Here is a 17,936-nt window from a genome sequence, read left to right on the forward strand (position 1 = left end):
AATGGGCTGGGCCGGTCTAATTGGGGGGTTTGGGTGGACCCCGATCTTAAGGCTTAGCGGGCTGGTCCTGGTTCATGCGAGAGACTGGAAGGCCTCCAAGTAATGGGCTGTCGTCATGGGACTGGTTTCAGACCGGGATGGAGAAATTCAGCGGTGATCATAAATATAGGTGTTTATGGAAGTCTCATTATTTCTTTTTACTTCACACTTTTATATATTTTATTTTAATAATAATAAAAATTTTAAAATTAATGATTTTATATTTTTATTTTTCACACAATTATTGATTTTAAATTTAAATTTAATGATTCATAATTTGAAAAATATGACTAATTTTTTATTATTAATGATTATATAAATATTTTTAATATGATAAAATAATATTATTATATAGTATAATTTTAATATATTTTTTTTTAAAATGGGAATTAAAAATCGGGAGAGTAGACATATTTATTCAAATGCACTTAACATTAAATTAAGTCTATGAGTATAATTTTAATATATACTATAAATACATTAATAAAAATTTCAGAATTAATAATATTTATTCTACATAAAATTATTGATTTTAAAATTTAATAAATTATAAAAAAATTATATTTCGTGTTCTATTAACACCAAATTATTATGATGAAAACTTAATCAAAATTTTTTAAGAAGATTATTAATTATAATATAAAATTAATAAATTTTATTATTTTAGTCAATTTATTATCATAAATATTGTGGTAAAATATAAAAATTTATTTATGTAATAATACTTATTATATAATAAATTTATTAAGTATATAATTTTTTAAAGAAAATATTATTATATAATTATAAAATAGATATAGTAGATAAAATAAATATTGTATTTATTGTTAACTTTATCTTAATATAAAAAAAATTAAAATTAACAATTTTATATTTTATTTTACATAAAATATTTAATTTTAAATTTAGTCATTTATAATTTAAAAGGTATGAAAAATTTTTATTATTAATTTTTTATTTATTATGATTTTTAATATAATAAAAAATTTAAAGTTTTATTCTTATTAAAAAATATTAACACTTATTTATTTTTAATAGTATTAACATTTTAATTATTATAAATAAAAAATAATATGTTAAAATTATTTAAAATAATAAAACAATAATATTAGAAAATAAATCTTATATAAAATTAATCCATGAAATAAAACGTTAGTCATTAAAATTTATTAGCAACATAAATTTCGTTGTTAAAGGTTTTAAAATATAACTTAGGTTAAAAGTTTCATTGACACATTATAGCGACAATTTATTTAGGTTTTTTAGTGTTATTTTATATTATAATAAAATTTTAGTTTAATAGAATTAAATGTTAATATAATTCTTAATAAATTTCTTAAATACTAAAATAAGTTTTTAACAATTTCAATTTAAATAAAACACTAATATAATTATCTTATTAAATTAAAAACTTTAAATAAAAATGTAAAATAAATAAATTTATAATATTTATATTTAAAGGGTATTTTTGACAATTCTAATATTTTCTTCTCTCCCTTTTTAATTATGAATATTACTTGTTATTAATTATATTAACTATTTATCAAATACTTTAATTAATTGTTTAAAAATTTTAAATGAGTATAAGATTCAAATAGGAAAATTTTTATAAATTAACCAAACTGTAAACATCATTTTATTAGATAAAGCATTGGAAGTTTTTGCTTAGATGATTAATAAAAATGATTGCTTAAAAAATTAAAAATATGTATTACTAATTATATTAGACTTATGTTAGTTTACCATTTGGAGCAATTACATATATACTGAGTTGACACTGGCGGAGCTACTGTGTGCCGAGGCCATGCTCCCTTAAAAATTTTTAAATTTTTTACAAGTACTTACTAGAGGCGCTCAGTGTTGGATTTAAATTAAAAAATTTAATCGAATTAAATTAATTTAGAAATTTAGTTCGATTTTTTATTCATTTTGATTCAATTTAATTTTTAATTTTAAAATTTTTAATTATTTCAATTCGGTTTGATTTTAATCAGAAAAAAATTTAAAAAATCGAACCGAACCAATTAGTCATAATAGTATATTATTTTCAATAATATAAAGAGTTTAGATCATATTAATATTAAAATATTTTAATTAAATTTTAAAATATTAAAAATATGTTGTAAAAATAAAATAATTATTAAAAATTTAAACTGATTAAACCAAACCGAATAAAATCAGTTTGATTCGATTTGATTTCTGACTAAAATCGATTCGATTCAATTTTTATAAATATTAAAATTTTAGTTTTCGATTTATTTAATTCGGTTCGATTTTAAATCGATTTTGAATCGAATCGATCAAATGCCCACCATTGATATTTACCTGGGAAGAAAAATTATGATTAAATTTTTATAAATTTAAAAAATTTATTAATTAGTTTTTATTTTAAAATTATTTAATTAAAACATTTTATATTTTATAAATTTAAATTTTTTAATTTTTTTATTAAATAAATCCTTAATAAATTTTAATATTTATATTATATAGTTTATGTATTTTTAGCTGTATTATATCATTTAATCCATTTTATTATCTATTATTTTTCAATTTAAAATATTTATTTTTCATAAAATTTATTTTTAAGTTATTTACTCATTATCTAATATAATTTTATACCCATTTTTATGGTCAGGGTACATTTGGTAGCTGTGATTAGTTTTAAATTAAAATTTACACTGAATTAATATATTTTTTTTGAAATAAGAATTGAGAATCGGAAAGAGTAAAATCAGAGAACTCTCAAATTTAATCAGATACATTTACATTGAATTAATTTATTTTTTTTGAAATAAGAATTGAGAATCAGAAAGAATAAAATTGGAAACCTCTCAAATTTAATTAGATACACTTACCATTATATTAAATCTATGAATACAAATTTGTATACTATCTTTATATATTTATTGTACTACTTCCCTTAGTACAACATTAAAATTAAAATTAAATTTTAATTTTAAAGGTTAATAGGGTAATAGTTAATTTCATCATCACTGTTGAACCTAACAACATAAAAGAAATTTTTTTAAGAATTAATTATAACTCTATAAAAGAATACACAATTAACCATTAAATTTATTTTATTAACTTCATATTAAACATATCCTAAAAAATAATAATTTTTTTATTTATCTTATTTAGTTGAAAGTATATTTATATGAATATAATTTTACTTTAAACTATCGAATAATATTAATTTATTTAATAGATTTTATGTACTATTTAAATTTTAAAAATAAAATTTAAATCTAGAAAAATAAGTTTAGTAAATAATAAGTTAGATATTTAAATTTTAACCAATGAACAATAAATAAGATTTATTATAATTTTATTATATTATTATTAATTTTTATAAAAAAAATTTTAATATATAATTATTTTATGTGTTTTATTTTCTAAATTGCTTATTTCAATGGGTCCATAACTTAAATATCTATGAGAGCCTAAAGCTTGCCAAAACATCGGATTTTCATAATGTATGAGCGGAGTGCGATAACCTTCCCGCTGTCCAAATGCTGAATGGCAGAACCCAAATTCCCAAGAAGTCAGTCCGTTGGTTTTGGCCATCCCTGCCGTATGTCAGCAGGAGATGCATGTAAATCTGTGTGCTAACCATCTGGCTTCCATGGTTGCAAGTTGCTGAGTTCCCGTCGATGAATCTTGCTCCGTTACTTGTGAAAGGCGCTACTGGGATGTCCCATGTTAGTGTTGGATAGCTTCTAAGCTTTGCTCTCCTGTTTCACCAAGAAAACCTTTTTTTTTTTTTTAAAAGTAGGCTTAGTTACAAATATGGGTTAAACTTTTCAAATCATTGGAACATCAATGAACACTGTAATACACAGTAACCGTGAAGAGCAGTATTATAATTGGAAAACAATTATTAAATTTAAAAACAAAAAAGAAGATATTTTAAAATATAAATATTTGTTAATCATTGAAGATTCAATAATTGAAGGAAAACTGAGTGCATATCAGCGGCACGATTCTGCTATCTCTGCGTGGATCAAAAAGATAAAAAAAAAAAAAAAAAGCTTTTAAAGCACAGAGGACATTTCCTGATTCCATAGTCTGTGAAACAGAGATGCAAATGGAGACATCAAGCAGAAGCAGTGCAGTAGCAGTAGCAGTAGCGATTATATTGGGGATAATAGTGACGTTGGGGTGGAGAGTGCTCAACTGGGTATGGTTTAGGCCAAAGAAGCTTGAGAGATTTCTGAGAAAACAGGGAATTGCAGGCAATCCATATAGGTTTTTTCATGGAGACTTGAAACAGAGTGTGGAGATGATCAAACAAGCCAGATCTCAGCCCTTTGATTTTTCTCAACCTCTTGCTCTCCGAGTTGCTCCCTTTCTCCTTCAAACCCTCAACCATTATGGTATTATGTAATTGCTATCTCTTTCTCTCATTTTTATTATTATGCATATATGTCATGATCCAAGAAAACGATCGAACTAAATAGAATAATCAGAAATTTTGGAAAATAAATCGAAACCAAACTGTATTCATAATTGTTAGAGGTAAGCATTAATACTCACTAAATAAATATGTATAATATTAATGCAGGTAAGAATTCTTTTATATGGATTGGACCAGCACCCAGGGTGAACATCACCAACCCTGAGCATATAAAAGAAGTATTTGCAAAAATAAATGAGTTTCAGAGAGTAAAGATGAATCCACAGTTCCAGGTGTTAGCACCAGGACTTGCAAGCTATGAGGGTCACAAATGGGCTAAGCATAGAAAGATTATCAACCCGGCATTCCATCTAGAGAAGCTAAAGGTGATAATAGAACAAAATTTTTTTTTTAAAAAAAAACCCTTTCCAATTCTTTGTATATATGTTCAAATTCATCTATTAAATTTTGACATATATGTTGCATGCACGGTGATTCTTACAGCTTATGTTACCTTTATTCCACGAGTGCTGTATTGAAATGATTGAGAAGTGGAAGAAATTGATCTCGTCAATGGAGTCGTGTGAGTTAGATGTGTGGCCTTATCTTCAAGACCTGTCCCGTGACTGCATTTCACGAGCAGCATTTGGAAGCAATCATGAACAAGGGCAGAGAGTTTTCCAACTCCTTGATGAGCTTGCCATTCTCATATTCCAAGGTGCACAATCAGTTTATATACCTGGTTGGAGGTAAGTTTTCTGATGAGAAATTATAGTGGAATCTACATGAAATTAATCATCATTAATGACTATATTTAATCGGATGTAGGTTTGTGCCAACTAAAGTCAATAGAAGAATAAAAGAAATCGATATAGAAATACAAACCTCACTCAAGAGAATGATCAATAAGCGTGAAAATAGGATGAAAGCAGGTGAAGCCCCGCTTGATGATTTATTGGGATTACTCATTGAATCTAATTTAAAACAAACCAAAGAACGTCTAAGTATTCAAGATGTGATTGATGAGTGTAAGCTATTTTACTTTGCTGGCCAAGAGACAACCTCATCCTTGCTTGTTTGGACTATAATCTTGCTCAGTAAATATCCCCATTGGCAAGCACAAGCTAGAGAAGAGGTTTTGCAGGTCTTTGGTGGCAAAAGGCCACAATTTGATGGGCTAAACCGCCTTAAAGTTGTAAGTTTATATTTACCTCCTCTTGCTCTATAGTCGTATTACAAAAAAATTTATAAGGCTTGATTTTATAGGTAACTATGATTTTGTACGAGGTTCTCAGACTCTACTCACCTGGTACGACACTTTCTCGAACGGTTTATGAAAAAACAAGACTTGGAGATTTGATATTACCAGCAGGGGTGCAAATTACCGTGCCAGTTTGCATTGTACATCAAGACCCTGAACTATGGGGAAAAGATGCATTAGAATTCAAACCACAGAGATTTTTTGAAGGTGTTTCAAAGGCAACAAAGAATCAAGTTTCATTCTTCCCATTCGGATGGGGTCCTAGGATTTGCATTGGACAAAACTTTTCTCTACTGGAAGCAAAAATGGCTTTGGCTATGATATTACAACACTTCTCTTTTCAACTTTCTTCATCCTACTCTCATGCTCCTCGTGCATTTGCAACTCTTCGACCTGAATATGGTGCTCAATTGATTTTCCGAAAAATTTAGATCACTCAGCTTAATGTATAAAAAACACTCTTTCATATTAATATCCTATAATATGCATGTATTAAATATTGCTAATTTAAGGTGGTCGGTTGCAATGTCAATTTTATATTTTTCTTTTCTTATATTTTGGGTTGTAAGCTAACAAAAATAAACTTAGAGTTATCGATTTTTCATTTTACTATTTTTAAGTATGAATGTTGATATTGAACATGTTATTTTATGAGGTAAATTTCACCGGTTATCTTTAAATTTAATATGTTGTAATATCGTTATTCCTAAATTCCAATTTGCAGCGTAAAACCTCTTGAAATTTAATTTAGTCAACATAAAACTTCTTTGACCTATTAATAACCCGTTGCTTGAATGGGAATAACTCAAAAATTACTACCCAATAATCTAATTTATATCTGTAAATTAATCTTTTGCCATCAAAAGATTTGAAAAAAAAATTTTCATTTTTAATAAAATCTTACTTAAACATCAGCAAAATGAATAAGAAAATAAATAAATATATTTTTCTTTTTATCTATTTTATTTTTCATTAATTCAAATAAGAAAAGGAACTATTTTTTATTTTCTCTCTTTCATTTTCCTCCTCTCCAAAAATTATCAAATCAAATTCTAAAAATTGAAATGATTTACCTTATTTTGTAATTATTTTAATTAATTGTATTTTACTCCATTTATTTTACAAAAATATATTTTTTTATAATTTGACATTTGAGACATTTAAAAATTTAATATTTTTCTAATAAAAAAAATCATTTTAAGAAAAATAACTTCTTCAAAAAAAATCATTTTTCACATTTTAAAATTTTTATTAAAGTTTTATATATAAATTTATTAATAAATTTTATTTTTTAAATTAAAATTAAATAATAAAAAATAAATTATCTCATTAAAAAATATATTTCAAAAAAATATTTTTCGCGGATAATATTTCTTAATACAAGTTATTTTCTATAAATAAGAGAGCCTTAAAAATCAAATAGTAAATTTTATTTTAATCTTTAAATTTTAGCGTAATTAAACGTATCAATTTCTATATTTTTAAAATTTGGATGTATTCGTCCGAATGGGAGATTTTTCTATTTTATATAATTCTGTTACTCAACAACTTAAAAGGAAGAATAAACATTTTAAATATCTAAAATACCTTCTTAAACATTTAAATTTTTATCAATATGTTATATTTTAATCCCTGAATTTTAATATAATTAATATATTAGTTCTTATATTTTTAAAATTGAATTTTTATATTTTTCTGTATTCAGTCCATTCAAAATTATAATTTTTTTCTCTATTATAAATATTAGTTTAAAAAGTGATCAAACTTCTGAATGATAATTTATTCCTAAAATACTTTTTTTAAAATCTATAATCTATTTAAAAGTTATTTAGTACTACTTAAAAATGATTGAAATTATAATACGTTTTGAAAATTTTGAAATTATCAGGGAGTATTTTTAATGAATAGAAATTCAATAATAAAAAGGTTGAAGTTTGGTTGAATATAATCTAGTTATAAGTTAATGGGGAAGTGTTCTTTAAACTAAAAAATAAAGGATTAAAATATTTAAATTTTAATAGATAAAAAAATAATAAAATTCTAACAAATAATATTTTTAATTTAAAAAGAATAATAAAAATATTTTTATAAATGTATAAAAAAATTAAAAATTAAATAAATTGATTATAAAGAGATTTAAAATTTTTAATTTTTTAAAAATATAGAAATTGATCTGTTAATTATAATAAAATTTAAAAACTATTATATAATTTATCCATTAAAAGATTAATAAAAATATTTTTATATTTTTAATAGTAAAAATAAATGAAAGAATTTAAAAGAATTTAAATATTTATTTTTAAAAATAAAATAATCAATTTATTAATTATATTAAAATTTAATAAATAAATTATAATTTACTTAAAATAAAATCATTTTGAGAGCCGTGGAGTTTTAAGTTAAATTTTACATGTTATATTAAAATATTTTTTTTAACATATTGTACAGCCTCTCCTGAGCGCAGCCCCTGCTTATGCCTGGTCGGTTAAGAAAATAAAATAAGCATAAAACACATACTAAAGAGATAACAAGCATGGAAAATGTGAAATTTAAATTTATTTACTATTTTAATTCAATTTTATTTATTCACTAAAATACTTTCATCATTTTATCAAATTTTTTTAAAAATAAAATAAAATAAATCTAAAAATTATTTTTTTAATATAAACCATTCGTAATCTAAAATTTATTTAATAAATTCACATAAGATAAATCTATTATGGAGATAAAGCATTTTTTTTTAAAATTTTTAAAGATATTCTATATCAGAATTTGAATTCAAAGATTTTGATTAAGTGAAAAAAAAAATCTAAAAGTCATTTTAATTATATATTGAATGAGAATCAAGATTAAAAAAAATAATACAGAAATGGGGCAGAATAATTGCCTACCTTTATGAAATTAGGTTGAATGATTTGGAAAAGAATGATTAATGTAAATAAGAGATGGAAGACTTTTTGGTGTTTGGTTGATGCTACCATGCAAATTGCATGCACCAGTCATTAAAAGACAATATGATTCCACTGGATCCCAACTCACCTCCCACTTTGACTCCCAACCTCTCCCTCTTTGGCAGCCGCTTTTGCTTACTTCTATTCCAATCTTGACTATATTAAAACTATGTAGAAAATGTCAAATTTGCCACTAATTATACATCATGCCAAAAATATTAAAGTTTATATTTTTTTATTTAAATTTATCTTTAAATTATTAAATAAACGTAATTTAAAGTCAAATAAACTAATAATAATATAATTCATACTTTTAAATTTTAATAAATAATGATTTTATTAGATATTTTAATAATAATTTAGAAATAAAATTTAATAATTTTATCTCCTTCTATTTAAAATAATTTTTAAATAGTAAAAAAATAAGTTGACACCATAATTTTTTCATAATTAATATTTAATATCTAATATTTATAAAATTATAATTATTTAATTTTTATACACAAATACGGATTATACGTATTGACTTTTCGTTATACTTTTGTAAAGTTGAATAATATTAAAATTTGGTGGTGGATAACTTCAATCTAGTCAGTATATAATCAATTCAGAAGGAAAACAAGTGCCTATAAATACTCTCTACTTTCCACCAATAAGATCACCCAAACCATACAATAAGCTCTCGTCTCTCTAGCTACTATAACAATGGGCATGCAATTATTAGCATTTCTTCTCTTGACCTGCATGGTGGCCACCATGGTTCAAGGGCAAGGAACTCGAGTTGGCTTTTATTCGAGCTCATGTCCTCGGGTTGAATCCATAGTTAGGACAACAGTTGAAACCCATTTCAGGTCTAATCCCACAATTGCACCTGGTTTGCTGAGGATGCACTTCCATGATTGCTTCGTGCATGGCTGTGATGCTTCCATTCTCATTGACGGAGCTAACTCAGAGAAAACTGCAGGACCTAACCTTCCTCTCAGAGGATTTGAAGTCATTGACGACGCTAAGTCTAAACTCGAAGCTGCTTGCCCTGGAGTTGTCTCTTGTGCTGATATTTTAGCACTTGCCGCCCGCGACTCTGTGGTTTTGGTATATATATTTACTATTTTTTCCAACTCGCTTTATTTATATTCTATTATTAGTTATTAAAAAGAGAAAATTACAAAGATATTTGATGTTACATATTTGTTTATTTATGAGTTTAACACGTGTGATATATATTTATGGATATTCAGACAAGAGGACCGACTTGGCCAGTACCCACAGGACGTAGAGATGGGAGGGTTTCTTTAGCATCCGATACTGCAAATTTGCCTGGCTTCACAGACTCCATTGATGTTCAAAAGCAAAAGTTTGCAGCTTTGGGTCTTAACACTCAAGATCTCGTTACCCTTGTTGGTAAGATAATTATAAAGCTTTCAAAAAGTCCACAGGTTTTGAAGTCATCAATTATGAGAATCCGCCTTTATTTTGATGATCCGACATGTTGATTTAGTGCAGTGGACCAATGACAAAAGATGTCAAGTCTCATATTATTTAACCATACTGTTTTTCCGACAAAACAAACAACTAGTTTGAAAAATTGAAAAGCAAAAATACGTAAAGTGGGATTATTTTATTTACAGTCAGCTCAAGGACAAAATTTTTTTTCCTGATACCTGTTTGAAATTAGTTAATTATTATAATTATCAATCTATAAAAATCAATTTTCTAATAATTTGGTTCAGCATTAATTTAACCTGAATAAGTTGCGTTGATTAACAGGAGGACACACGATAGGAGCCACAGCCTGCCAATTCTTCAGATACAGGCTGTATAATTTCAGTGGAAATGGTGCAGATCCTTCCATCGACCCAGCATTTGTTCCACAACTACAGGCACTTTGTCCACAAAATGGTGACGCCTCCAAAAGAATTGCACTTGACACTGGCAGTTCCAACACTTTCGACTCAACTTTCTTCTCCAATTTGAGGAATGGCAGAGGAATTCTTGAATCTGATCAGAAGTTGTGGACTGATGCCACAACCAGAACCTTCGTTCAACGTTTCTTAGGCATCAGAGGCTTGCTTGGCTTGACCTTTAATGTGGAGTTCGCTAGATCCATGGTTAAAATGAGCAATATCGGTGTTAAAACTGGTTCAAATGGCGAAATTCGTAAAATCTGTACTGCCATAAATTGAAGAAGTCAAAAGTTGAGGTTCTTCAGAAAATAAGAGAAGTGAATCTCACGTAATTATTAGTAATGTGTATGTGTGACGAGAATATAGATAGAAAACATATATCCTATGTTATAATTTTTTTATTAATGTCAGAGCGCAAGCTGTTTTTCTTATGAGTAATTACTCTGTTTTTTTTACATTTAAATAAGTGATTTTTCTTCATTAAATATTTTATTTTCTGATTTATACTTTAATAAGTGGAATATATATTTCTAAAATATTAATTAAATTTATGTTATTTATATACATATTTTAATTGAAATATAATATAGTCTTTTTTATCTCTACTTTTATTAAAATTTAATATTTATTGTTTTTTTATAAAAATCTTAAATAATAAATAAAAAAGTAATTAATAACATTTTAATGATTTTATTTAAATGTTTTAATTTTAGTAATTTAATTCATAATTAAAGAATTACTTGGTATAAATTTTATATTAATTTAAAATTAAAATTGGAAAATGTGTTTTGATATTTTGATAATATGACACCATATGTGTTTTTTTTTTATTATTAAATATAAGTTTCATTTGATAATTATTTAAAAAAATAATTAATATTAAAAAGTTAAACATTTATCTATTTTTCTGATTTTATCTAAACTTTTTAGTTTTAATAATCCAATCTAAAATTAAAAATTTTATATAAATATTATTTTAATTTAAAATTAGAGATGTATTATTAATGATGTGACACTACATTTAACTTTTATTATTAAAGTGAGATTTATTCGATATCTATACAAATCTTACTATATATAAATGATAAATTAAAATTATTTTAATCAATTAATCAATATATTTAATCTCTCTCATTCCTTACTCACTCTCTCTTTTAATTTTCTTTCATTTGTACTGTGCTTTCTTTCTTTTTTTTATCCCTGTATCTATCACCGGTGCAATTATGAAGAAATAATTAAAACCGAATCATTTTTATCTCATTTTATTTAACTAAAATCATAATTTTTAAAAATTTATAATTTATGAAAATAAAAAAAATAAGAGATTCAAAGATAGACAGAAAAATAAGGGAAACATATTAAAAATATATTTTAATTAAATAAAATAATTTTAATTAATATTTATGTTAGCAAGAGTTTTTTAAATATAAAATAGGTTCTATATTTATAATAAAAGAAAAAAAAACATGTTATATATATAAAACTACACTCTCTTTATTGTAATTTTAAATTTGAATAAAATTTGAGTGAATTATTAAAATATGAATTAAATTTTAAAAATTAAAAGGTTTGGATAAAATTATACAGACTTTTTAATATTAATTATTCTTTAAATATATATCAAATGAGACTCATAATTAATAATAAAAATATTACCTTTAATGCCACATAAAAGTACACACCCCAATCTTAATTTTTCAGATAAAATTTATGTGAAATTTTTTAATTTTGGAGTAAATTATTAAAATTGAGATGTTTGAGTAAAATTACTAAAAATGTGTAAATTTTTTTTAATATCATTTACTCATGAAAAAAAGTGTAATTATTGGATAAGGTTGCTTAATTTTCCAAGTTGTAATGCTTATCTTATAATGAATAGGTGGTTGATGAATTACTTGAGGAGAATGGCTTGACTTAATTTCATTAAGTGCATCCAACTGTAAACAAGCAATGATTTAGACATCAATGATTTTTTGCAACTCATCCAAATATCCAATTTCTTCAACTCTAAAATTGAATTTGTAAATCAAATTATTTTCTATATTCTTTAAATTTTTTAATTCAGATAAACAATAATTTAATCCTCATAAATTTTATTAGTAAAATTAAAGATATTTTTATTATATACCACCAGTCTCTCTGCAGCTTTGCTTCAGCGGACTTGGCCTATTCTGCAGATAACAATTGCTGTACTGATACAGTAATCTCATCCAGCTTCTTCTGTTTATTTCTCAGCGATGCTTGCCAATTTTCTGTTGCCCATCAAGCAGTATCACAATAACAATTATCTAGCTAATTAATCCGCTGGAGATCGTACAATACCATTTCCTCGATCGAGAGCTCATCGAAATGCACTCCGAGGAAGACAATTCTTGTGATCTTTCAATCTCCCACACTGCTTAACCAACTCATCAACAGCTTCATTGAGAGAATCAGTCTCACAAAATTCAGACTCTATGACTTCTCCTTGGTTCTTTCTACAGAGCAAATATTATAGGCGCTATCAGGTTCGCTGCTGGCTGGCTTCCAAAGCTGCTCTGCTGACCGAGATTCTTACCGCATTCAAACATTTGATCAGCAACACTGCTTTCCACCCCACTGAAAATAGCTGCAATTAAACAGGCAGTTTTGTATAATTTTTATTTGTTTTAAAATGAAATTTTCTAACTCTTTGAAAACATGAGAATTCATCTAAAACAAATGAATTAAATTAAATTTTTACAAATTTATAATTTTCAAATGTAAAAATAGTGTTTTTAGGTAAAATTCAAGTCATTATAATAGAGGTGGTTGCAACCATCATACAAGAGATAAGTTGAAGTTTAATTAATTTTAAGATGAATTTATTTGAATAAAATGATTTTTGCGATATCTTATTTATTTACATACTTGAAACCACCTATTATTAACAATTAAAGATTACCACTAAAATTTACTAATTTTATATATTTTTTTAATTAATATATTCAGCAATAAATATTAAATAACTAAACTTTATAGTCCAAACGTCACGACAAGCATATCAATTTTATAAATGAATTAGTCTATTAGTAAGGGAAAAAAAAAATCCGTTTGTAATTTAGTTTATCAGTAAATTTGCAATAGACGTATGTTGTTACTAATGCTCATTGGTAAATTAGCCTTCAATGGGTACATAATTCCTTACTCCCTCAATTTTTTAATAAGTGTTTTCCGTAAATTTCATTAAAATTAAAGTAATTAAAGCTATAAATAAATTGAATCGAGTTAGGTTGTAAAAATTTTTTTAAACTCAAATGAAATTTAAAATTTAGTCATTTCAAATTTAAACTGAATATTAATAAATTTAAATTTGACTAATTCAACAAACGAATTTGGATGATTTAAATTTTTATTAAATTTTATTTTAAATAATTCATAAATAATTTGATTGATTTATTTATATAATGAATTTTAATTAAAAATTAATAAATAAATTTTAATAATTTAAATATTTATAAACTTTAATAATGTAATAAATTATATAGGATTGAAATTTAAAAGATTTAGATTTAACTCATATATAAAAGTATATGCAAAAACTCACAAATTTGAATGAATCAAATAAAAATTAAGTTAAGTTTGAGTTTAACTCATTTAAAAATTAAATCGACACCAATCAAATTAAAATTCTTTGATTCAATTATATTTTTATAATAAATAAAATAAATTAATAAGATTAATTTTTTACTAAAATATCTTTTTATAAAATATTAAAAACCACACAATTTATTAATTGCACTTACTAATATCAAGGATATATTTGGAACTATTTTTATAAAAATATTTAAATTTCATAGATGGACATTAAAATTGAAAAAGAAAATGAAGGAAGTAGTATGTTGTAACGGTCAGCTGCCTGCTTGGCGGAATTGCGACGCTGACCGTCCCACATCGAAAGATTTGAAGAAAATGGATTTATATATAATAGCTAGCACGAAACTACTAAATAATTTGGGTTAACCATTTTGAGCCAAGTAGAAAGTGGGTCCAAAAGTTATTTGGGTCAGTTTGGCCCGGCTGTTTCAATTGGTATCAGAGCCACCCTAGGTCAGAAAAATTGTGCGGAGTTAGTGGGTCTGCGAGGAAAGGGCTACCCGTGAGAGACGAGGTGGAGCCACCCGAGGTACTAGCAAACTACAATACCTAAGGGTCCTGGTTAGCAATTGTAATGGATTCAGGTACTAGCAAACTACAATACCTAAGGGTCCTGGTTAGCAATTGTAATGGATTCAGTTGCGACGAGGACGTCGCAAAATTTAACGGGACCGAATGTAACGGTCAGCTGCCTGCTTGGCGGAATTGCGGCGCTGACCGTCCCACATCGGAAGATTTGAAGAAAATGAATTTATATATAATAGCTAGCACGAAACTACTAAGTGGGTCCAAAAGTTGTTTGGGCCCGGCTGTTTCATATGTATTAACAGATTAACATCTATATATTTGTCGATAACACGACAACAATAATCGGAAAACCCATTAGAAGAAAAATGATAATAAATAAACAATTGGCTAAATGAATGAGATTAACTAATTGAATTCCTAAATTAAAATTTTAATTTATTAAATATTTAAATTTATAAAAATTACAATAATTAAAAACAAATCAATTATATTATTAATAATTTATAAGAAAAATTAAAATTTACCTTGTTTGCATCCTAAATTTATTATTAGACACTAAATTTTCATAAAATAGTAAAATTACTTTCGTCTAATTTTTTTTTAATTTATAGTAAAATCAGTAAAATTTAGAAACAATGTTCTGAAATTGAGAAAAAGGTTTTACAATGGTTGTGCAAGTTTATCGGAAAGTAAGACGTTCCTCTCCTTTTATCCATTTTTCTTTGTCTGCAAGCGACGTCTAACAGCCTATTTGCTACAGTGACACCTGTCTCTATCACTCGGGCCACTCGGACCTCTATATACGGACGTATCAGAGCCCCTCTCCATGCTAACCGGCTATTTAATTCCACCCAGTGTGCATACGGGCAGGGCTGCGAAGTGACAGGCCCGGTTATTATTTCTCACGTCACCTCACCGGACTGGATTTCTTTCCGCTGGACTCGAGCTCGCGGTCGATTCGGCTTGCTCTGCGTGCGTGGGTCAAAACCTGAAATGCTGGATCAGTCAGCTAAAAGGGGCTTTATGGACTTTGGGCCAACGTTGTTTTCATGGGCCTGCCCTTACTCGGCGGTCATCAAATAATATATATGATTAGTTTTTATTTTTTTTATAAATTATTGATAATATAACTAATTTATATTTAATTATTATAATTTTATAAATTCAAGTGCTAAATAAATTAACATTTTACATACAATTTTCAATGGGTTAATCTCAACCGGTGCATGGTGTAAGTATTTATTCATCGCTAAATAATTAGTCATTTGCTCAAATGTCGTATGCATCTTAAAATTTTAAAATTGTAATTATATAAAATTATGAAGGATTACAATATTTTTTATTTTCTTTTAGTTTCTATATTTACAATAATAGAAAAAAATAATATCAATGATATAATATTATTGATATAATAGAATATTCGTTCAAAGAATATCATAAGCTCTTATCATAAGACGAAACCACGTAACAAAATTCTAATAAATCATGATATTCGGTCACACAAGTCTCACTCATAAGAATGGAGATTCGGGCATCATGATGGTTAAAATTCAAAATGACAGAAGACTTACTCTCTTATAAACCGATTGAACCTTTTATAACATATAAGTCAGCATTAAAAGATAATATTTAGCATATTCCTATTAAACTTATAATCGCGGAATTTCTTATCCACTAACGGGTGCCGATTGAATTTTTAGGATATTCACCAACTAACTTTATTGTCTTATGGTATAAAAATAAAATATGCACAGAATTCAAAGTACGCATTCTTACACACTCTTCTTAAACTCAAGTAATCCATTTATATTTGCCTCTTTGATAAACTTATTGACTTGAGCGTTGGAGTGGATGTCCATAGATACCAACCACCCTACTTTCTTTCTTTTGCAGAGTGACAAATCATCTTCAGCTCCTTTTCGGCCACATCACTTGATTCTATTGCTAGGATCCCCATTCAATTTTTCTTAATTCATTTGTGATAAATTCCGCTTAGCTTTCTGTTTATCTTTTCACTCAAAATACTTTCTATTTCTGTCACTTTACTCTTAAAATGGTTGAAAACTCACGAGTTGTTGCTAAGTCTGCTACCAACAAGGAAGCCATCGTCTCCTCCACCCCTGCAATGGACAACACACTCCTCCCATAGTCAATGAGACATATCTCAACAATCTAAATAATGAGCAGATGGTACAATACATAAAAAAAAAATTGCAGGCAACTCTCGAGCAACATAAAGCTCAAAAGGAGGCCTCATTCATGGCTCCCAAAAAAAGGGAGGAAACTTCCTTTGAAACCCCAAAGACACAAACGGAGGCAATTCACATGCAGTCTAAAGGAAATGCCAAACTGGACGATGAGGAATCATCGGACGAGACTCCAAAAGATGTTTACTGGAAGTTAGTTTGTGCTGTACAAAGATACCATAAAGAGCAAAAGGAAGATTATGGTTTGGACGACGCTTCACCCCTGTCAGAGGAAATTCTTGTAGAGACTTTTCCCACAAAGTTCAAGCTGCCCAATTTGGACAAATACGATGGGACGGTAGATCCCAAGAGCCATCTGGCTATCTTCTGGACTACAACGTAGCTTCATGATGTCAACGATTTCGTATTATGTCGAGTTTTTCCATGTACACTCATAGGTTTGATCCAAAAATGGTACTAACATTTGAGTCCAGGTTCTATTTATAATTTTATATAGCTTGCCATGTTATTTAAATCTAAGTCTGACTAAAAAACTCTCATCAGACTTGCGAAAAATTTGACAAAGAGAGGGTGAGTCTTTAAGGAGTTTTTTCTCACGTTTCAATGCTAAAGCAATACAGATTGAAGAATTGAATAATGTGATAGCATGCGAGGGATTAAAGAAAGGGACTACAACATAAGTTTCATGGATTCATTAATCAAGAATTCAATAGCCACTTATTAGCAGTTAATAGACAAAGCGCAAAAGTACATTCGATTGGTGATGAAGTCTAGGCGCTAAAAGAGGATAAGAGGACAAGTCAAAGCAAAACCCAAAAACTAGAAAGGCGAGGCCATGAGGGAGATCGGAAGAATTACCCCATGTTCCGAGGGAGGGAAGACCGAGGGAAGTATAAGAACTATATTCCCTTAAATGACTCACAAGCACTTATTTTGATGAGAAGAATGACAGAGAGGTCAGATGGCCCTCTAAGCTCAACCCTTATAAAGCCAGCAAGCGAGACAGGACAAAATACTGCCAATTCCATGAAGATT

At 26.8% G+C, this 17,936-nt stretch overlaps 2 protein-coding genes across 2 annotated transcripts; both read left to right on the plus strand.

Moving 5' to 3' along the window:
* Positions 1-4,001: 4,001 nt before the first annotated feature.
* Positions 4,002-6,228, plus strand: LOC110611115 (cytochrome P450 72A397). Its single transcript, XM_021751249.2, has 5 exons — positions 4,002-4,415; positions 4,604-4,821; positions 4,940-5,184; positions 5,264-5,630; positions 5,702-6,228. The coding sequence occupies exons 1-5, from the start codon at positions 4,121-4,123 to the stop codon at positions 6,125-6,127; spliced, it is 1,551 nt and encodes a 516-aa protein (XP_021606941.1). The 5' UTR covers positions 4,002-4,120; the 3' UTR covers positions 6,128-6,228.
* A 3,062-nt stretch (positions 6,229-9,290) lies between these two features.
* On the plus strand, positions 9,291-10,989 carry LOC110611117 (peroxidase N1). The gene is made up of 3 exons (XM_021751251.2): positions 9,291-9,739; positions 9,886-10,048; positions 10,415-10,989. The coding sequence occupies exons 1-3, from the start codon at positions 9,353-9,355 to the stop codon at positions 10,828-10,830; spliced, it is 966 nt and encodes a 321-aa protein (XP_021606943.1). The 5' UTR covers positions 9,291-9,352; the 3' UTR covers positions 10,831-10,989.
* Positions 10,990-17,936: the final 6,947 nt, after the last annotated feature.

This window comes from Manihot esculenta, chromosome 3, assembly GCF_001659605.2.
Source record: "Manihot esculenta cultivar AM560-2 chromosome 3, M.esculenta_v8, whole genome shotgun sequence".
Classification (NCBI taxonomy): domain Eukaryota; kingdom Viridiplantae; phylum Streptophyta; class Magnoliopsida; order Malpighiales; family Euphorbiaceae; genus Manihot; species Manihot esculenta.